This window comes from Schistocerca piceifrons, chromosome 2 (genome assembly GCF_021461385.2).
Source record: "Schistocerca piceifrons isolate TAMUIC-IGC-003096 chromosome 2, iqSchPice1.1, whole genome shotgun sequence".
Taxonomy (NCBI): Eukaryota; Metazoa; Arthropoda; class Insecta; order Orthoptera; family Acrididae; genus Schistocerca; species Schistocerca piceifrons.
Genome location: NC_060139.1, coordinates 705,723,081 through 705,746,623, shown reverse-complemented (window position 1 = coordinate 705,746,623; position 23,543 = coordinate 705,723,081). Strand labels below are relative to the sequence as shown.

At 45.0% G+C, this 23,543-nt stretch overlaps 1 protein-coding gene across 1 annotated transcript in view; it reads left to right on the top strand.

Moving 5' to 3' along the window:
* LOC124775766 (uncharacterized protein C1683.06c-like) overlaps positions 1–23,543 on the top strand; it is a 227,114-nt gene that overhangs the window by 150,965 nt on the left and 52,606 nt on the right. Inside the window, exons 3-4 of the mRNA XM_047250598.1 lie at positions 9,639–9,749; positions 21,044–21,242. Of these exons, the coding sequence (XP_047106554.1) occupies positions 9,639–9,749; positions 21,044–21,242 (310 nt within the window). The remainder of the gene's footprint in view (positions 1–9,638; positions 9,750–21,043; positions 21,243–23,543) is intronic.

Here is a 23,543-nt window from a genome sequence, read left to right as displayed (position 1 = left end):
GTGGCTTGCGGAGTATGGATGTAGATGTAGATGTAGAGTACGATCAACAGAGTAGGCGCACTGGCACTGCAGCCATATTTTGGAAGAGCGGGTTTGAAGTACTCATCCGGCGGTTGTGAACTATGTTAATTTGGTTTCTCTAAGTCACTCAAGGCGAATGCCAGGATGATTCCTTCAGCAAAGAAATGACCGATTTGTTGGTGGAACTGCTGACAATAACGCAGCGAACTGACCACAGATTAGGCTTCACAAAAGACTACGAAGGACTTTGGGGCCACTATGAATGGAGAATACCCTCAGTTGTTGAAGGATGAGGGAGAAAGCAGGCCGTGGCGTTGTTGAAGGAACTACCACTACATTCGTCAGAGCCCTTTCAGACCACAGGAAATCGAAACGAGGATGGATGGGAGGAGATTAGGTCCACTGCTGGCGAATAAGAATGACGTTGTCCTAATTGAGCCACTTAGTTCAGTACCATACCCCCTCCCATCGAGATATTTCGTTTCCGCTTTCAAGAGCATGTGTGCTATAGCAGCTTTGATCATGTCGAATAACAGTAGTCTATTTCTACATGCATAAAACGACAGAGAAGTATTTACTACAGGTTGTGATATTTCGTATAGGTACTTTCATGACGCTTCTTGGGAGGCCCGTGTCTGAAAATTGGAGAAGTAATCGTCGGAACACAGAGCAAAGCTTTTTACACGAGATTTCTAAGTTTTTCTCGGCGCGACTGAGTGACTGTATGATTTGAGGTTTGTATGCCAGTAAGTGCTAAGAATGGGGCCTTCAGCTCGGTTAGAAGTCCGAAATATATCATCGACCTTTCTGGTTCTTTCGTGAAAACGAGAAAACACCTTTCCTATAAGGTACTGCATGCCAACGATTCGCTCTAGAATCGTCCTTCCCATTTTACTTAATTACTTGAAACCAGTTCTCCAGTGTTAATAATTCCGTACTCGTCATCCTCCAACAAAACAAGCAGATTTCTGGTACTAGCTGTAATTAGCTACACCTTTAATAGACTTCGGGATTGTAGCTTGAGTTTAAAAGAGAATTATTTCTCTTTCTAACTATACCCTGGAAAGAAAGGAAAAAAGAAAAAAGTAGGGTTGAGTTTAGCGCCGCATCAACATCGAGTTTGGGCTTGTATTGCATAAGGGGAGAAGAACGCGCTATGTCTCGTTTACCTCCTTCACGATCAATTTTTTTGGAGTGAAAGGCATTAATGTATGGTTAATTCAGTTAATGTCGTAGTCAGCAGCAACAATAAGAAAAATGTATGTCACGCCGAGGCGGGTGTCATGGGTTATTCATAAATACCTCCAGGGTTTGAGATGCTAACTGCGCAAAAGCTACAAGACACACAGAAAACAGATACACTTCAGTGGACAGAGCATCTTTCCAAGTTATCATAGACGCTCGATATGGACTCCGTTTGTCACACTGCAAATGCCAGTATCTGCGTGCAGTTCACTGACACGAATTTTTCGCGAACGGCAGCCCGCTTCGCATATCTGTTCATCGCGTTGCCTATCTCCAGGCGTGAACTAATTCTATGTGGAAATACGCAGTGGAGTGGAGGGTTAACGATGAAACTTGAAGATACCACAATTTACAGATGCAAGCTGTAATTACAATGGTGTCTGAAATTAAAACAACAAACCGCTATTTTCCGTCCTGTGACTAATTCACGATATAATCATACAAACTGTCAACGAGATGTCCGTACGATCGTGCTCTGCACGGAAGATGGCATTCCGGCCAACGGGCAACCATGCCAATGATGACGTCAGGGCACCTATGAAACGAGGTAGTGTTTGCCGGGTACCCCACATCCACAGTCGCTGTGTACACAGTGACAGTCGGTGCAGTTTGGCATAGAGAAGATGGCTACCAGGTACTCTGCGCTGGAGGGCCATGGAAAGAAAGGAAGCAGGAGAGTCGCAAACTGATGTGGACCGATGGCTTAAGAATAGTTCTGTTCTTTCTCGGATATGGCGACAGTTTGAGGCCGAAACTGTATCCCAGAGACCAGGGCATGGCCGACCACATGTGGCTGAAGAAGAGAGGACCATTATTTGACTGTAAGAGCATGACAGTACCGCCCTGGTACTGCACGGCAACCGGCATGTAAACGGTGTGCAGAAGGCTTCGGCAGAGAGGCCTCTATTGTCAGAGACTTGCTGTATGTCTACCTCTGACGCGTCTTCACAAAAGGGAACGTCTAGAGTCGAGTCAGCAACATGCCACCTAGATGGTCGAACAGTGGGCCAATGTTGTTTTCACAGATGAGTCCCGATTTAGTCTGGAGAGTGGTTCTCGATAGATTCACATCTGAAGGGAACGTGGAACGCGATTTCGGGAACCAAACATTTTGGAAAGATAACGATATCGAGGAGGATCCCTAATGGTATGGGCAGGGATTATGTTTACCACTCGTATCCCTCTTCATGAAACTGTACGGGTGAATCGGCAAGGTTTAACTGATGTGAGGTATCGTGACGAGATCTTGGGATCCCATTTGCGGTTGTTGCGAGGTCCTGTGGGCCCAGACTTTGTATTGACGGACGATAATACTCGGCCTCATAGACCAATGGTGTTTGATGTTTTCTTGGAAACGGAAGATATTGCACGCATGGCGTAACCTGCTCGCTCTCCGGGTTTGAATCACGTAGAGCATGTCTGGGATGCACTAGGGAGACGTCAGCATCCACATCCACTCTCCAAGACTGTGAGCAGCTCCACAGGAAGAATGGGCGTTATTGCCTCAACATGAGACTGATGACATCATTCACAGCATGCCCCGTCGTTGTCAGGTGTCTATTCCCCTTCCTGTATGAGTAAGTATACATTCGTCTCACACAATGGCACGAATAAATAACCATATATTTACGTTTTCAGCGTTTAGAATCACATTAACAGGGATATTTTAATCGGTTTGTAACTTATATGGCTGCAACCATCCCAAATCTGACATCAAAATAAAATAACGCGAAAGATTATTTGTGGTTAGGAACCAGTGAAATTCATTTCTGAAAGTGGTGTTGCAATAACAAAAGACGACACCCAAGTTTTTTTTAAGAGAGAAGAGTGAGGCTGTTGGGAGGTTGTTGGATCGCAAGGTGTAAGCTGCCGTCGGCAATAAGTATTTATTTAAATAATAAACGGCGCATCACGCGCGCAGGCATCATTAACGTTACAGAGAAAAGGCGTTTGACTTTAATGTCTGTCTGTAGAAGCCTTGTGCCCTGTTGTTTTCCACTAGACTCGCATTCGGGAGGACGACGGGCCAAACCACCGAATGTCCATCCTGATTTAGGTTTCCCTTGATTTCCCTGAATAGCTTCAGGTAAATTCCGGCATGGTTCCTTCGAAAGACCACCGACGATTTCCTTCCCCATCCTTCCCTAATCGGAGCTTGTGCTCCGTCTCTAACAGCCTCGTTATCGACGGGACGTTAAACACTAATCTCCTCCTTCGTGCTTTTCCAGTTGTACCATTGCATCTGACACCTTTTTATGAAAGGTGGTCTCGGAGTTACTACAATTTCGTTGGTAATTACTTACAGTATTTTACATCTTTGGTTTCCGCATTACACTAGTACGCCTAGCGAGGTGACGCTCTGGTTAGGATATGGCTACACATAGATGGGGCGCAAGCCCAAACATAGGTTCTACGTGAATTCCCAAGATCTGCAAAGGCAGATCTGCCTAACTTGTGGGCAATAATTTATTCACTTTGCCCCCAAAAATGCAATTTCTGCGTTAATGGTGAGAATTTTCCTTACTAATGTGTCACGTAAACTTGTTTTAAATCCACAGTTATAAAATTCTAAGCCGTATCAAACTGAGAATCTCTGTTCAGTGCCTGAAGCGATGTACTCTCCATGACGCTGTGTTGCGAGACAGTGTCTTGTCAGTATTTTTCTGTACACTAATCTTTGTTGTTCTAGGGCAAGTGGTTTCCATCTCATATATAATGATAGTTGAACTAGCGACCAGTAGCTGCTTTGCACCGATAGCACCAACTAGTCTATGGCCGCACTTGTCTGACGTAGCTGTTTCTTGTGAAACATAGTGTCTGTTATTGAAAAGCGTAATAAAATCATTCCATAGCACCTGAGATTAGTCTTCACATACAGACAGAAAAACGCGGTGGCGGTTTTAAATTACATTATACATAAGTATTGACGACTCAGTTCGAGTGAGAACCTTCAGAGGCGCCTAACTTCGTCGGAAACCACTTTGGGTACTATACTGTATATCTGCAGCTCGTGGTCTCGCGGTAGCGTTCTCGCTTCCCGAGCACGGGGTCCCGGGTTCGATTTCCGGCGGGGTCAGGGATTTTCACCTGCCTCGAGATGACTGGGCGTTGCAGGCCGATGTGGCCTAGCGGTTCTAGGCGCTTCAGTCTGGAACCGCGCGGCCGCTGCGGTCGCAGGCTCGATTCCTGCCTCGGGCATGGATGTGTGTGATGTCCTTAGGTTAGTTAGGTTTAAGGAGTTCTAAGTTCTAGGGGACTGATGACCCCAGATGTTAAGTCCCATAGTGCTCAGAGCCATTTGAACCATTTGACTGGGTGTTGTTGAGTCGTCTTCATAATCATCATTTATCCCCTTTGCGGTCGGAGGAAGGCAATGGCAAACCACCTAGGACTTTGCCAAGTATGGCTGTGCGGGTCTCACGCATCGTCCCCTACGCTGTGTCAAGGAGTATGGGACGTCATCATTGTACTGTATATGTGCTCCCGTATTTACGCAGCACATCAAAACAGTGAGAGTACCGAGACTCAGTTTTTTTTCAACAAAGTTGGCAGCACTGCGTTCAAGACCAAGGTGTTGGTAGTAAACGTACGTTCGTTTCTCTCAGTCAGCTGAAAGCTCTTGTTGTATAGTGCAGTGTGGGAATTACCGTATCTGTTACGAATCCCGGTAACTGCCAGGTGAGGAGCGCCATCTGGTTTTTCCTGAAAACGGAAAAGCACCATTCTAGATTTTTATCGATGTCAGAACTGTTTATGTTGCTTGTATGATGAACCGCACTAATACAGGTAGTGTGAACTTAGAGGTGCAGAACGAATGTTCATCAGAAAGAAAGGAGTGGGCGTCCCTCAATCGTGAGTCATGAGGTGGTGAACAAGATCGAAGAAATGATTAGTGGTGACCGCCGATCGGCTCTGGACGAGATAAACACACTGTTTCCAGAAATCTCCATATATCTTCTGGATGAATTCATTGCAGTAACATTTGGTTTCAGAAATGTGTGTGCGAGGTGGGTCCAAAACAGCTCACAGATTAACACAGTCAATAGAATCGCATCTTCGCGGGACAGAACGGACGGTCAGAATATGATAATGGATTATCTTGTTGAAATATAAAGTCACGGAGACCTCAAAGATAAGACACAGCCACTGGTCTAAACATGTCGGATATTTAAAGCCTTCTGTCTAAATTTCCGACAATACGAAACACAGGTGATCGTTTTGTGCACCCAATAGAACCCCATAAGATGGCGCCACGTGGTGTGACAACTTGAATCTGGCAACGTTCACTCCCCTCGGAGCTTCCACACACAGAGACGTCCATAGTGGAGCTACACCCAGAACCAGGACTGGTCTGAAAAATCTACTCGGCGGCACTCCAGCGTCAAGTGCTGTTGTTGGCACGCCTCTCACTTGCCTCTTCATGTGAAGAAACAACAGTTGTCGCTAAACTGACAATCTTTGATGCTCTAAGCAGACATGGGCAACCTTCGTGACTCGCGGGCCGGATTTACGTACTAACTAAAGCTCGCAAGTCGCCTCGTCATTGTACTCTGTCGTCAGATCTGGCAAAGATCGCCGACTATCCTACCTTACAGAGAAGGCAAGCCTCCGATCTCCGCGTTCTCCGCTGAGGCGAAGACGTCTAGCACCTTATCGCCTGCTCGAAGTTGTACTGTCTTGTGCCACTTTGATCTATACAGGGTGACGTGGCGAGACGTGACTCTAACCTGTATACTGACAATAGCCCTGCCTTCAAGATTAGACACACCTCGACTTATTACTGATATAATTCGTTAAATTTTAGTCCAAGTTGTTTAATCGTGTGAATGTAATAGAAACCATGCACAAACTACACATACGACTATAACAGAAGTACCCAGGTTACATGCCCCTCCTACATCGCACACTCTCTGTCAGTACTACTCATCAGTAGTATTCCAATGCGTTGAGGTGGTGGACTGTCAACACACTTTATTATCGGTACTTCTCGTTACAGTTATTAGGATCTGATTAATCTTGTGCAGACAGCACGTTATCTGAAACATAAATACGCTCGTTCAGTCTGGTATTGACAACAACAGTTCAACAATTATCAGTAAAATTGCATTCATTATAACCCGTAACTTGCTCCGACTATGGCACATTATTAATAATTTAAATGTTTAAGACCTCTTAATGACAGCGAATAACTTTATAGCCCGCAGTAAGTATAGCTATCGCTGGTTATTTACGATCTGTAAACGTTATTTCTTACTGTCTCTTTTTCTTATTTCTTTCTCTTTAAATCCTTGAAAGAACATTTAAGTGACTAAAGGAGGTTAAACCTTTGCCTTTTCTTAAATGATAACTAATTAAGTCCTTTTTCTCTAATTACTGATTTTAAATCGTAATAAAATCTCAAAAGACAGCGATTCTATGCGTCTATCTCTTTGACCTTGGATAACTGACTTATCTTCTCAAGACTGACTTTTAACTGCTTTACATCAATGCAGCTCTTTGCTATTTACGCCACTTGCGTATCTTTCAGTGGGGATTCAATCCTTTCCACTGTAAAATTAGACTCCGAACTCAGAATTAAATCTGACTTTTCTCTATTAGAATCAAATTAGTATTTCACTTACAACTTCCATGTGAACGAGCGACATTAAAAAAAAATCTGAGCCCCAATAAATCGGAATGGGAAAATAAACAAAAAAGAAAAAAAATCATAGGAGCCACCACCATTTTTGTGCTAACTTTAATGTAGCAATCAAGGCTCCTCGACTTCAGGTGTTGGCAACCGCCTTCCCTCTAACAGCCCCTAATTTACATTTTTCTGCTCATCACCCTACCCAACAATGAAAGTGAATATCGTCGAATAATATTAATTGGTTCCGCTAGGTTACGAAGGCTGTCTTCAAAGATTAGTGTCTCAAAATTCACCGGCAACATTAATTCTGTCCTCTTATACATAAGTCGTGCAGATCCTGGTTCCTGACTGTATAAAACATCATCTGAGACTTGAACTCAATGGTACACAAGTTCACAACTATTACGCCACTCAAAATTTACACCAACATAAATCTCTCAACGCTCAGTTACCTTAGAGTGGGCGTCCAAAATCATACAAATACCGCAACCGCTCAATTATCTTAGGGCGTGGGTGAATACAGCAACCACAAACTTGAACCACAAACACTTCTAGAGTCTTGTGCGCACCAGGAATACCACGAATCGTACTCTAAGTCCAGTCCAATGACTGCCTAATACCTTCAAACATCAACTTCTCCAAATACGGAATACAGTTTCACCGAAATTAGAGTGCATCTTTACAACAGCACGCAATTAGAGCGTAGTTCACAACAGCACGCTAGGCCGTTACTTCTTAAACAAACTGAATCCAAGCTATTGCAGCGCCATTTAACCAATTCCTCCACATATACGATCGTAGCAAAAATCTCTCCAGCGCTACGACTCCAAAATAAACTCAAATCAATCAGTTTAACTTACTCTACTTTCTCTCGCAGAGCAATATAAATTGAATCATATGCACTGCAAAACACGTCTAACAACTAGGTCACACTGAGTTTTGATCTACAACACCGACCGAATACTAACTCAATAATTCAATAAAACATCTTGGCGATATTCTCACAAGCAAGACTCAAATCAGAACTGAACTTCTAAATACCAAAAACCAAAGGGGAACCAGTTCAGACAACACTTCATAATTCCATTGCTTTTAACAATTAAAGGTAAATCCTTCGGCGGCCTTCGTCTCATTGAATAGCGGCCAGTTCTATGTGACGATATTTCTGGGTCGGACAGTTGGTGGCTGATGCTGCCGGCGCGAGCAGACTCTTTGCCGCAACTCGATCGTTCTGTCAAGTGCGCTCGAAAACTCGCTTTTCTACATTAGTTGCACACATAGAGAATTTAATTATAGAACATACATACATTTATAACCATTCATCACTTATTTAATACCTGCCAGTAGCTAAGTTAGTATGTTGAAACAAGTCCTTGACGGCACCCAAAAACTTTTAACCCGTCGCAAAGTTCTACCACTTTTCATAGATGCTCACGATAGTAGCCGCGAACAGCGGACCAGTTTCGCCGCTTCCGAGATGACGCCGGGCCGTCACAGTCTGCACTTTGAGAGACTCGGCTATGACCGTGGAGTTTCCCATTTGTGGCCCGTACAGTCAAATGGTTCAAATGGCTCCGAGCACTATGGGACTTAAGTGCTGAGGTCATCAGTCCCCTAGAACTTAGAATTACTTAAACCTAACGAACCTAAGGACATCACACACACATCCATGCCCGAGGCAGGATTCGAACCTGCGACCGTGTCGGTCGCACGGTTCCAGACTTTAGCGCCTAGAACCGCTCGGCCACCCAGGCCGGCCCCGTACACTCCCTAAAATAATTTGGCATTCGTCTGGCCGGCCGGTGTGGCCGTGCGGTTAAAGGCGCTTCAGTCTGGAACCGCGTGACCGCTACGGTCGCAGGTTCGAATCCTGCCTCGGGCGTGGATGTGTGTGATGTCCTTAGGTTAGTTAGGTTTAATTAGTTCTAAGTTCTGGGCGAGTGATGACCTCAGAAGTTAAGTCGCATAGTGCTCAGAGCCATTTGAACCATTTGGCATTCGTCTCTGTTCCGCTTACATACTTTCCTTACTGCGCCACGTCCATGCGACGCCGGCACACAGTATTCAGTCTCGCGATATTCAGTAGTCATGATGTTTCAGCTCATTAACGTATCAGGTTCGTCCTATAATTATACTCTGGGGGATATAGGTCTCAAACTTCCTGACAGATTAAAACTGTGAGCCGGACCGAGACTCGAACTCGGGAACTTTGCCTTTCGCGGACAAGTGCTCTATCAAGTGAGCTACCCAAGCACGACTCACGACCCGTCCTCAAAGCTTCAGCTCTGCCAGTACCTCGTCTCCTACCTTCCAAACTTCACAGAAGCTCTTCTGCGATATAGGTCTGGATATAGATCTGTTTTCGGGAGTCAGTGTTTAGAGTAGGAAGGAAGCTGCTAGGACCAAGATGAAAACTAGAACAGAGGGTAGAAAAGCAGTATCATTGCAGTTCCAATTCAGTGGATGGAAGTTGTGGGTTTTGATAAGTCTGCCGCGTGCAGGATTGTAGCAGCGTCTGCATTACAGCTTGTTTCCTACAACATCTCAGCTTTTTCAAAGCTTCTTTATAGCTAATAATTGAACTTTTACTTGCGCTGCCGTTACGGTAGCAGGATGGAGTAGAGAAGCAGCACACCAGCTGTTACAAAAAGTCGACATTTCTCAGTTACCTCTATAAAGTTATTGTAGAGCAATCTCGAGATTTGCAAGTAAAGATGTAACCAGGCGACGCTCGCGTGCGCAGGTGGTCCCTGTGGCTGCTTCTGCTGGGCGCCGCGCTGCTGCTGGCGGCGCTGGTGTCGGTGCTGCTGCTCTACCCGCCGTCCCAACAGCGACCCGCCGACGCCGCTGACAGGTTGGTATTTATTCACTCTACTTACTGCTCTCATACTACATGTAATGCCACGTTGTATCATGTACCTGTCTTGAATCTTCAATTACTCATCTTGTTACTGCCGTGAACAGTTATTGTCTTCCATGGTCTGGCGGTAAAATTATAGTAACTAGGTGAGAGACTCGGCAAGGCCAAGGTCAGAATGTATGTCATAGGAGAAGGCATGAGTACCATTCTGCATAGGAGGTACATACAGACGAGTATCTCATGGAAAATACGCACTATTTCAAAAATGCACCAATCCACAGTTTTGGAGATATGGCAATGAAATTTTGTACCACGCTTTACCTGAAAGTAACACATTTACATAAAAAATCCTTTGATTATATATATTCAACTTTTTTTGAATGAAGTTTGAAGTTTTATTTTCAAAAAATAATGTATGTTCCTTTTTCTCAGAAAGTATTCAAGAGATTTCTAGAAAAATATCTGTGTTTCATCTCTTTATATGTTGTAAGGTTCTCTCATGAGGTTTTTGGAATAGGTCAAATAGGAGAATTTTCGTAATTTTTTAATTATAATTCCAAAAGTAAAATTATGAAATAATGCAAAATTCCAAGCACTTTGCCCCATATCTCAGCTTGCAATTAGAATTTCAAAATTTGCTCTTGAGACAACGTTTATTAGGTTTACAGAAATATGTATACAAAATTTCATAATTCTAGCATTCATAGTATCTGACGAAAAGGTACATAAACATTAAAAAACAAACTTTTCAGGAAACGCAATTTAAAGTTCAACATAACTTTTTTCTTTATCTCACTTCTTCAGAAGGCACCACATTTGTACTCTGGGTCGTCTTTCCCTTCAAGGCTTCTCTTCAGGTTTCTCGTTGTCTGTCTTCTTTCCTTTTCCAGGTCTTCAACTGACTTTTCAGCTGCAGAGACGCGCTGTAAATCTATTTTTCTCAGGATTTCTTGAGTAAAATTACCTATCTTGAACCCCATTTTTTCTAATACCTTCATCCTCCCGACGTTCCTATCATTAAATACAATAACTGCATCATAAGTTGCAATTCTGACAACTGTAGCAGATGCAAATGTGTTTTTAGGGCATCGTTTCCATATGAGTGAATTTAGAGACTCATTTGGATTTTGAGTTTTGTCATGAACACACTTTTTGAGAAGTGCAGGATCGGCCAGAAACCTGTAAGTGGGCTTGACAAGATCCAGTATACAATTTTGAAGCCTCTCTTTGTGAATGTAGGGGTTGTTATCCCTCCGAGCTTGGCGTGGCAGGGAGGTCGCGTCATACTTTTAATTAATTTTCAGGCACTTCAGATGTGGTTTCAACACTGAAATTTTGAGAACTTATTGTCCATGAGTTGTACCAACAAATAAAAAATAAATCGAAAATTTGCATTTTCGGTCAATTTCATCAACATCCCTCCTTAAGGGATATTATCGCAGTTGCACTGTTAGTAAGGTAGTTGAGTCGCGGTGCGTGGCGGTGGGTGAGTGTGATGGGCAAAAAACCGCGAAACATGGAGTAATAAATTCTCTTAGGTAAATGGTTCAAATGGCTCTGAGCACTATGGGACTCAACTGCTGAGGTCATTAGTCCCCTAGAACTTAGAACTAGTTAAACCTAACTAACCTAAGGACATCACAAACATCCATGCCCGAGGCAGGATTCGAACCTGCGACCGTAGCGGACTTGCGGTTTCTTAGGTAAATCTAAATAATATATGACTCACGGTCTTTACCGTATATGTCAGTATGCTTCTATTGTTTCATTAACGACGCAATGTATTGGTGATAGAGTCGTCAACGTATTTCATGCATTCTGTGGTTGGTGCAAGTGGGTGATTGTGATTGGCAAATACCTCAATATAACGCGTTTTGCGGAACGCTTAGTTCTATTATAAAAAGCTATCGCGTGTGGATTTTGAACTTTATAGTATTATACTCGCGTATACAGTCCTCACGCTGTTCCATCCATACTGACATTAGCAATACTTTACGCAGACATATCTAAGCGCGGGTAACGCCACGGGGCCAGTCCTATCTGGATATTTTTCTTTGTATCTCTGTTGATCGTGGGTAAAGTGTAACTGACGAAAACGCGCTGAGAGATTAAAAACTGATCTATTTGATGTTACACGTCGTTATTAAAGTGTGAAACCACGTAAACATGGTATTATATCGGACGAATCAAACAATACACGCATTTTCCATTTACGGTAAAGTTTATAAGTCACAGAGTATATAGCTTTTCCTAAGAGTATTTATTGCTCCATGTTTCGCGGATTTTGGCTCGTAAGACTCACCGATTGCCACCCGCCGCGATCACACACCCTTACTAACAGCGTGAGACCAAGGGCTCTCTACCACCGCAAGCAAAAATTGGTGGCAGTAGGTGGCCACGGAGCCCGTGAGTACGTACACACACAAGTGTTTTATATGTAGATACAGATTTGCACCAAAACTGTAACGGCACAGTTGTAACAGGCTCCGTGTTTCTCGCATTTCAGTCAAGTGTCCACCTCATATTGACCTTCCAGTGGCTTCTCTTCAATTTCCTCTTCTAATCAGTCGAATGGCCAATTTGCATGCGTCCGTCAGCATAGGTGCATTTGTGCTCCTTGACTCATGCGTCTCGGGGTCCCATGCGCCCTATCCAGCGTTAAGGTAGTGTGTCACTGAGGAACTGGCGAACAGTGTTGTGCCAGTACTGCCGAGCCCCACCCTTTTTGAATATGAAGTCATTAGAGTCCTCACCAAACTGTGGTAAAAGCCAAGCCAGCAGCATTCGAAGATATTCCAGTCACTGTCTTTTCATCGAAAGAAAGGCCCTAAACATTTTTTATAAAATATGGCACAATAATCGATCACTTTCGGCGAATCTCTTTTTGTGCTCAACAATACCATGAAGGTTGAGAAGTCCCAAGATGTGCACGTTTCTTCGGTTTACTTTACCGTTGATATGAAATGTAGCGTCATCACTGAAAACTAAACGTGATAAAAATCTGCAGACGCAGCATAGAAGTTTGCCAAATGCTTCCTCCCGTTGCATGGGGAGCGCAGAGTCGACCTGAACTCTTACCTTTGCATAAAAATCCTTTCTCTTCAAGTTGAAGATGCAAAAAAACGAATGATTTTGGTGGATGTGTCCCTAAACGTCGATGAAACTCACGCGGGACTGTAATCCCTGTATCACTCTTACCAAACTGTAGTACACATGACGCCTATTGTTGACGGGCTCCATTTTGATTCATACAAACTGAGCAGTAAACTGTGATCGTTCAGACACCGGACGGTGCGTTAGGTGACGGTACTGGTTCGTCGACGTCACGGTCAGGGCGGACCGTACCCCCTCGAGCATGGGTGAGCCGTGTCTCAGTGTGGCTCATAAAACGTCATTCAGAAACAAGCACGTATTGTTCCGCAGAGCACCGTGTCTCCACTCACGGCTGCCAGCAGTGGCACCGGGCAGCAGCTCACGAGCCACGCCGGCCGTTGCAGTTGTTGGGCCGCGTACTCTGCACCCGGCGACGTCGCGGCAAGTTGGCCGCAGCTCGGCTAGTATTGTCTGCGCTGCCTCTGGCGTTAGCAGCGCAGGGCAGTGGGTTACCAGAACGCTCTCGCGAGCCCCTGTAAGCACCCACTGACCCTGCACGGAGTGTGCGACATTGAGCTGGGTCATAGAGCGGCCTCCTACAGGAGTAGGGTCCGCAGCTAGAGTGACCAGCTCTCCCCTATTTCCCAGGATTCCAGTATTATAGTAATACACTACTGGCCATTAAAATTGCTACACCACGAAGGTGACGCGCTATAGACGCGAAATTTAACCGACAGGAAGAAGATGCTGTGATATGCAAATCATTAGCTTTTCAGAGCATTCACACAAGGTTGGCGCCGGTGGTGACACCTACAACGTGCTGACATGAGCAACGTTTCCAACCGATTTCTCATACACAAACAGCAGTTGACCGGCGTTGCCTGGTCAAACGTTGTTGTGATGCCCCGTGTAAGGAGGAGAAATGCGTGCCATCACGTTTCCGACTTTGATAAAGGTCGGATTGTGGCCTATCGCGACTGCTGTTTATCGTATCGCGACATTGCTGTTCGCGTTCGTCGAGATCCGATGGCTGTTAGCAGAATATGGAATCGGTGGGCTCAGGAGGGTAATACGGAACGGCGTGCTGGATCCCGACGGCCTCGTATCACTAGCAGTCGAAATGACAGGCATCTTATCCGCATGTCTGTAACGGATCGTGCAAGCCACGTCTCGATCCGTGAGTCAACAGATGGGGACGTTTGCAAGACGACAACCAACTGCACGAACAGTTCGACGACGTTTGCAGCAGCATGGACTATCAGCTCGGAGACCACGGCTGCGGTTACCCTTGACGCTGCATCATAGGCAGGAGCGCCTGTGATGGTGAACTCAACGACGAGCCTGGGTGCACGAATGGCAAAACGTCATTTTTTCGGATGAATCCAGGTACTGTTTACACCATCATGATGGTCGCATCCGTGTTTGGCGACATCACGGTGAACGCATATTGGAAGCGTGTATTCGTCGTCGCCATATTGGCGTATCACCCGGCGCGATGGTATGGGGTGCCATTGTTTACACGTCTCGGTCACCTCTTGTTCGCATTGACGGCACTTTGAACAGTGGACGTTACATTTCAGATATGTTACGACCCGTGGCTCTACCCTTCATTCGATCCCTGTGAAACCCTACATTTCAGCAGGATAATGCACGATCACATGTTGCAAGTCCTGTACGGGCCTTTCTCGATACAGAAAATGTTCGACTCCTGCCCTGGCCAGCACATTCTCCAGATCTCTCACCAATTGAAAACGTCTGGCTCGTCAGAATACGCCAGTCACTACTCTTGGTGAACTGTGGTATAATGTTGAAGCTGCATGGGCAGCTGTAGCTGTACACCCCATCCAAGGTGTGTTTGACTCAATGCCCTGGCGTATCAAGGCCGTTATTACGGCCAGAGGTGGTTGTTCTGGGTACTGATTTCTCAGGATCTATGCACCCAAATTGCGTGAAAATGTAATCACATGTCAGTTCTAGTATAATATATTTGTCCAATGAATACCCGTTTATCATCTGCATTTCTTCTTGGTGTAGCGATGTTAATGGCCAGTAGTGTATATTTTTAATTGTCCCACCTGCCTTATTGACCGCCTGTTTCTTCTATATTTGTAGTTGTAAAAACTAATCCCACGAACTACTATCGACAGTTCAAGTTTCATGACGATACATGCCGAAGAGTTTTCGTGTAATAATCGATACTACAGTTGACATACACTGAAGCGCCAAAGAAACTGGTAGAGCAATGCGTATTCAAACACAGAGCTATGTAAACAGGCAGAAGACGGCGCTGTGGTCGGCAACGCCTATATAAGACAACACATGTCTGGCGCAGTTGTTAGGTCGGTTACTGTTGCTACAATGACAGGTCATCAAGATTTAAGTGTGTTTGAACGTGGTGTTACAATCGGCACACAAGCGATGAGGCACAGCATCTCCGAGGTAGTGATGAAGTGGGGATTTTCCCGTACGATCATTTCACGAGTGTACCGTGAATATCAGGAATCCGGTAAAACATCAAATCTCCGACGTTGCTGCGGTCGGAAAAAGATCTTGCAACAACGGGATCAACGACGACGGAAGAGAATCGTTCAACGTGACAGAAGTGCAAAAACTGATGGAATTTCAATTCTGGGCCATCAACAAGTGTTAGCGTGCGAACCATTCAACGAAACATCATCGATATGGGCTTTTGGAGCAGAAGGCCCACCCGTGTACCCTTCTTGACTGCACGACACAAGGCTTTACGCCTCGCCTGGACCTGTCAATACCGACATTGGACTGTTTATGACTGGAAACATGTTGCCTGGCCAGACGAGCCTCGTTTCAAATTGCATCGAATAGATGGACGTGTACAGGTATGGAGACAACCTCATGAGTCCATGGACCCTGCATGTCAGCAGGGGACTGTTAAGGGTGCTGGAGGCTCTGTAATGGTGTGGGGCGTGTGCGGTTGGAGTTATACGGGACCCTGAATCGTCTAGATACGACTCTGACAGGTGACACGTAAGCATCCTGTCTGATCGCCTATATCCATTCCTGTCCATTGTGCATTCCCACGGACTTGGGCAGTTCCAGCAGGACAATTCGATACCCCTCAGGTCCAGAATTGCTACAGATTGGCTCCAGAAAGACTCTTAAACACTTCCGCTGGCCACCAGACTCCCCAGACATGAACATTATTGAGCATATCTGGGTTGCCTTGCTACGCGCTGTTCGGCAGAGATCTCCACCCCTCGTACTCTTACGGATTTATGGACAGTCCTCCAGGGTTAGTAGTGTCAGTTCCCTTCAGCACTACTTCAGGCTTCACTCGAGTCCATGCTACGTTGTGTTGCGGCACTTCTGCGAGATCGCGGGAGCCCTACATGATATTAGGCATGTGTACCAGTTTTTTCGAGTCTTTAGTGTATATCTAAGCGAAGAAGACGCTTTTTCTCAAGGGAATGCGAGGAGCTAAGATAAAATGACAGAACCTACGTGCCTAGAGGCGTTGTCAGAGGGGGAATGTTTACTTGTTTCTCGGTCAATACTGGCAAACCACGGATGTGCTCGCCTCGTACCAATCGACTGTGGTACATATAAGACACGGAAGTAATAAGGACTCGCGAAAGAGAATTATAGAGACGGTCATGTTTAAACACGTTCGTTACGTTATTTATTTCTAAACTGATTCACAAATGGCTCTGAGCACTATGGGACTTAACATCTGAGGTCATCAGTCCCTTAGAACTACTTAAACCTAACTAACCTAAGGACATCACACACATCCATGCCCGAGGCAGGATTCGAACCTGCGACCGTAGCGGTCGCGCGGTTCCAGACTAAAGCGCCTAGAACCGCTCGGCCACATCGGCCGGCAATTGATTCACACAACGCAACAACATTTCAAAAGTTTCGAAAGCGGTTTTTTCTCTAAAAAATGTGTTCAAATGTGTGTGAAATCTTATGGGACTTAACTGCTAAGGTCATCAGTCCCTAAGTTTACTCACCACTTAACCTAAATTATGCTAAGGACAAACACACACACCCATGCCCAAGGGAAGTCCCGAACCTCTGCCGGGACCAGCCGCACAGTCCGCGACTGCAGCACCGTAAACCTCTCGGCTAATCCCGTGCGGCAGTTTTTTCTCTAATGAACAATAAGTGCACTGATCAGAGAAACGGTAGCAGCTTAGAACTGATTAACTGATTGAAATCAATTTTGATTGTAACTACAGAGAATTTTTAAATTTGCACTGGAAGATAAGGAACTGCAGAGTTCTGCAGCTTCTATAAACAAATACTTATCGGGTACACGTAATATATATGCAAATTTGTTAAATTTTATAGCCATTATATTTGTGCAGTATATGCAATGAACGAATAAATTGTTATGCTTAGATTAGATTCATTTTTGATTCTATAGAACCGAAAATGAAGGGATCCTCTAGCTATGGAACACGTGAGGAAATATAATATAAGAAACATATTTAGAATACTTGAGTTTAATGCTGATTTTTGAATTTACACCACAAATGAGTCTTATTACACGCTTTTGCACTCTATAAACTTCCTCTAGGTTTGTGGAGTTAGCCCAAAATATTATACTGTATGACGTAATACAGTATATGTAAGCAAAATTTGCTAGTTTATTTATATTGATATTTCTGTTGTCACCCTTTGCAATTAAAATGTGACGAAGTTGTGCAGCTGAAATTTATTGTGGCAAAAGCTCCGTTAAACCTCCCTTAAAATTGTGGTCAAATGTTGGTAATCTCACTCAAAACCATGGTAAAACGTTGGTAGCTCTACCGCAGAACTGGACTATGTCTACAGGAATGGTATGCTGGTGGCGGCAGCGGCACAGCCCTCCCCAATGAAGATTGCTGCTGCTCCCTGGCCCCACCAGGTACCCTCCAGCAGGCCTCGCGGCGAATGTCGCCCACAGCTTCCCATCAGTCTTGACTCAAAAGGCACCACTGCGGCTTGCAGTGGCAATGTCCTCCTGGCAGGATTCGCTGTTCCAAGCTCAAAAACTGTGGCCACGGTCCTACCCTTGGGCTGATACACTGTGAACTGACTACAAGTAGATCGAGCCACTGCCGCGCGCGTTGCTACTGCGAGGCGATCATTACTTCATTTGTCCTGCTTTGGCTGTAGCTGAAAGGTATCTCATCGGCTTTGATGAGCAGTGGTGGACGTATACTGTAGTGTCGGTACTCTGAATAAGTGATCATATGCCCGCCTTACAGCTTTTCATTTTGTTCTGTGTGATCAACTTGATGACAGCATCCTACTCTCTCTCTCTTCATATCATTCTGCTGTACTGTCCTCTTGGAACCCACCTCTTTCAGTGTGTAGCAATTACCTCCATCTTGTGACCGCATTACATGTAACATGAGCAGTGCTTCCTTGTTGGCACTACGCCTAGCGGTTGCGCATTGCCCTGCTTTGCTTGCGTCTTGCATTACCAAGGGAAAAACTCTAGGGCCACTTCAAAACTGATCAGACGCATAGACTAGCATATAGCGGCTATTCTCTAAAACTGTAGGACACACCCATTCTATCAAACAAATTTTCTGTTTGGTAATACCACTGATGTCAAAAAAGTCATGCGATACCTCCTAACGTCAGTGTCGGACCTCCTTATGCCCGGCGTAGTGCAGCAACTCGACGTTTCATGGACTAAACAAGTCGTTGGAAGTCCCCTGCAGACACACTAAACCATGCTGTCTCTATAGCCGCCCATAATTGCGAAAGTGTCGCGAGTGCAGGATTTTGTGCACGAACTTACCTCTCGATTATGTTCTATAAATGTTCAATGAAATTCATGTTGGCCGATCTGGATGTCGAAATCAAAAAAATGGTTCAAATGGCTCTATGCACTGTGGGACTTAACATCTGAGGTCATCAGTCTCCTAGACTTAGAACTACTTAAACCTAACTAACCTAAGTACATCACACACATCCATGCCCGAGGCAGGATTCAAACCTGGGACCGTAGCAGCAGCGCGGTTGCGGACTGAAGCGCCAAGAACCGCTCGGCCACAGCGGCCGGCGTGTCTAAATCATTCGCTCGAATTGTCGAGAATGTTTTTGAAACCAATCGCAAATAATTGGCGCATTGTTATCCATAAAAATACCATCGTTGTCTGGTAACATGAAGTCCGTGAATGGCTGCAAATGGTCTTCACGTAGCCGAACATAACCATTTCTAGTCAATGATCGGTTCAGTTGGACCAGATTACCCGGACAATCCCATGTAAACACAGTCCACACTATTATGAAGCCACCACCAGCTTACACAGGCCTTTTTGGCAACTTAGGTCCATGACTTTGTGGGGTCTCCGTCAAATTCGAGCTCTGCCATCAGGTTTTAAAACTGAAATCTGAACTCGTCAGAGCCGGCCAAGGATTTCCGGCGGTCTAGGGTCCAAGTGGTCCGATGGAGGGCTATGAAACGTCCCCTTAGAAAAATTATTGAATTACTGTGCCGATAAACCTCTTACATTATTTGATTTTCAAACAGCTGAGCAGAACTGAACGTACTCAGACATTTCGCTCTTTACCTATTCTGATCAACACTAAACTGACACACAATATTTTAGCGCAACGTAATCTGACTTTGAAAAATCCCTACAAAAGAATGGTCCTGACTAACAATAACCTATACCTTTCATGAATCACTTACCTCACAAAAATCTTCGTTACTCGAACTACTGCAATACAGCGAGCGCCACTACTGCCAGCTAAATAAAAGATTCTAACTACTGAAGGCACTAACTACTGATAGGCATAGTTAGCAAATGAAAGATTTTGATAGAGAACAAACAATGTATTTACCTTAATAGTGTTCAAAAGCCATTATATATATATATATATATATATATATATATATATATATATATATATATATATATATATATATCAGTTCATGACATCCAGTCTTACAAATTTACTGTCTCTGATGGACACACATCCAGATCATCCGCTCTCAAAACTCCGCCATTTCTCTTCCCACATCCACCACTGCTGGCGGCTCACCTCCAACTGCGCAACGCTACGCGCTGTTTAACAGCCAACTGTCCAACACTACAATAGCAAACAAGAATGCAAACCAGCCACAGACTGCACACAGCACAGCCAGTGATTTTCATACAGAGCGCTACATGGCGTTACCAATATAAGAACCTAAACAGCCTACTTACAGAGCCTAACAGAGTCACTGTGCGCGATGTCATGCTGTTAGCAAAAGCACTTGCACCGGTAGCCTGTTGCCATAGCCTATTAACGCCACATTTCAGGGCATCGTCGTAACAGATACATTTGGCGTACGTCAGATTGATTTCTGCGATTATCTCACGCAGTGTTGCTTGACTGTTAGCACCGAGAAGTGCACACAAACGCTTTCGGTCGTGAGGTGATCCCCGTCAGCCTTGTCCTTTGCGAGAAGCAATGCCTGAAATCTGGTATTCTCTGAACGCTCGTGACACTGGGAATCTTGGGAAACTGAAGTCCGTAACGATTTCGTAATCCGTGTTCAATGTCGGCCAATTCCCGTCGTGCAGCCATAATCACGTCAGACCCATTTTCACATGAAAGTTCCTCGTAGATTAAAACTGTGTGCAGGACCGAGACTCGCACTCGGGGGACCTTTGCCTTCCGCGAGCAAGTGTTCTACGAACTGAGCTATCTAAGCACGACTCACGCCCCGTCCTCACAGCTTTACTTCCGCCAGTACCTCGTTTCCCGAGTTCGAGTCTCGGTCCGGCACACACTTTTAATCTGTCAGGAAGTTTCATATCAGCGCAGACTCCGCTACAGCCGGCCGGGGTGGCCGAGCGGTTCTAGGCGCTACAGTCTGGAACCGCGTGACCACTACGGTCGCAGGTTCGAATCCTGCCTCGGGCATGGATGTGTGTGATGTCTTTAGGTTAGTTAGGTTTAGGTAGTTCTAAGTTCTAGGGGCCTGATGACCACAGATGTTAAGTCGCATAGTGCTCAGAGCCATTTTTGAACACTCCGCTACAGAGTGAAAATCTCATTTTGGATCTTTTCACATGAATCATCTGAGTTCATATGACAGTTCAGCTAATGCACTGCCCTTTTATACCATGTGCATAACGCTATCCCACCCCTTTTGTCACGTCACTGCATTACACGTGGCATTTTGTACAGTGGGCTGGTTTACGGTGGTGGGTGTGCTCTGTCGGCAGGCGGCAGCTGCAACGCGGGGAGGCGGTGCGCCTGCTGGTCGACACCGACGCGGGCGTCGACGACGCGGCGGCGCTGCTGCTGGCGCTGGCCACCCCGGGCGTGTCGCTGGAGGCGGTCACCTGCGTCCACGGCAACGCCGCCGTCCGGCAAGTCTGCCGCAACGTGCTCACCACGCTGCGCGCCGCCCACAGGCTCGACGTCAGTACCGCCTTCTTCACTACTGTCAAATTTCACTCGCGAAATAACTTAGCCAGGTTCCAGTTAGGGCGCGTTTTTTCAAAAATGTAGATAATAAGAACCATGGACCTTGCCGTTGGTGGGGAGGCTTGCGTGCCTCAGCGATACAGATAGCAGTACCGTAGGTGCAACCACAACGGAGGGGTATCTGTTGAGAGGCCAGACAAACGTGTGGTTCCTGAAGAGGGGCAGCAGCCTTTTCAGTAGTTGCAAGGGCAACAGTCTGGATGATTGACTGATCTGGCCTTGTAACAATAACCAAAACGGCCTTGCTGTGCTGGTACTGCGAACGGCTGAAAGCAAGGGGAAACTACAGCCGTAATTTTTCCCGAGGGCATGCAGCTTTACTGTATGATTACATGATGATGGCGTCCTCTTGGGTAAAATATTCCGGAGGTAAAATAGTCCCCCATTCGGATCTCCGGGCGGGGACTACTCAAGAGGATGTCGTTATCAGGAGAAAGAAAACTGGCGTTCTACGGATCGGAGCGTGGAATGTCAGATCCCTTAATCGGGCAGGTAGGTTAGAAAATTTAAAAAGGGAAATGGATAGGTTAAAGTTAGATATAGTGGGAATTAGTGAAGTTCGGTGGCAGGAGGAACAAGACTTCTGGTCAGGTGACTACAGGGTTATAAATACACAATCAAATAGGGGTAATGCAGGAGTAGGTTTAATAATGAATAGGAAAATAGGAATGCGGGTAAGCTACTACAAACAGCATAGTGAACGCATTATTGTGGCCAAGATAGATACGAAGCCCACACCTACTACAGTAGTACAAGTTTATATGCCAACTAGCTCTGCAGATGACGAAGAAATTGAAGAAATGTATGATGAAATAAAAGAAATTATTCAGATTGTGAAGGGAGACGAAAATTTAATAGTCATGGGTGACTGGAATTCGAGTGTAGGAAAAGGGAGAGAAGGAAACATAGTAGGTGAATATGGATTGGGGGACAGAAACGAAAGAGGAAGCCGCCTTGTAGAATTTTGCACAGAGCACAACATAATCATAACTAACACTTGGTTTAAGAATCATGAAAGAAGGTTGTATACATGGAAGAACCCTGGAGATACTAAAAGGTATCAGATAGATTATATAATGGTAAGACAGAGATTTAGGAACCAGGTTTTAAATTGTAAGACATTTCCAGGGGCAGATGTGGACTCTGACCACAATCTATTGGTTATGACCTGTAGATTAAAACTGAAGAAACTGCAAAAAGGTGGGAATTTAAGGAGATGGGACCTGGATAAACTAAAAGAACCAGAGGTTGTACAGAGATTCAGGGAGAGCATAAGGGAGCAATTGACGGGGAAATAAATACAGTAGAAGAAGAATGGGTAGCTTTGAGGGATGAAGTAGTGAAGGCAGCAGAGGATCAAGTAGGTAAAAAGACGAGGGCTAGTAGAAATCCTTGGGTAACAGAAGAAATACTGAATTTAATTGATGAAAGGAGAAAATATAAAAATGCAGTAAGTGAAACAGGCAAAAAGGAATACAAACGTCTCAAAAATGAGATCGACAGGAAGTGCAAAATGGCTAAGCAGGGATGGCTAGAGGACAAATGTAAGGATGTAGAGGCCTATCTCACTAGGGGTAAGATATATACCGCCCACAGGAAAATTAAAGAGACCTTTGGAGATAAGAGAACGACTTGTATGAATATCAAGAGCTCAGATGGAAACCCAGTTCTAAGCAAAGAAGGGAAAGCAGAAAGGAGGAAGGAGTATATAGAGGGTCTATACAAGGGCGATGTACTTGAGGACAATATTATGGAAATGGAAGAGGATGTAGATGAAGATGAAATGGGAGATATGATACTGCGTGAAGAGTTTGACAGAGCACTGAAAGACCTGAGTCGAAACAAGGCCCCCGGAGTAAACAATATTCCATTGGAACTACTGACGGCCGTGGGAGAGCCAGTCCTGACAAAACTCTACCATCTGGTGAGCAAGATGTATGAAACAGGCGAAATACCCTCAGACTTCAAGAAGAATATAATAATTCCAATCCCAAAGAAAGCAGGTGTTGACAGATGTGAAAATTACCGAACTATCAGCTTAATAAGTCACAGCTGCAAAATACTAACACGAATTCTTTACAGACGAATGGAAAAACTAGTAGAAGCCGACCTCGGGGAAAATCAGTTTGGATTCCGTAGAAACACTGGAACACGTAAGGCAATACTGACCTTACGACTTATCTTAGAAGAAAGATTAAGGAAAGGCAAACCTACGTTTCTAGCATTTGTAGACTT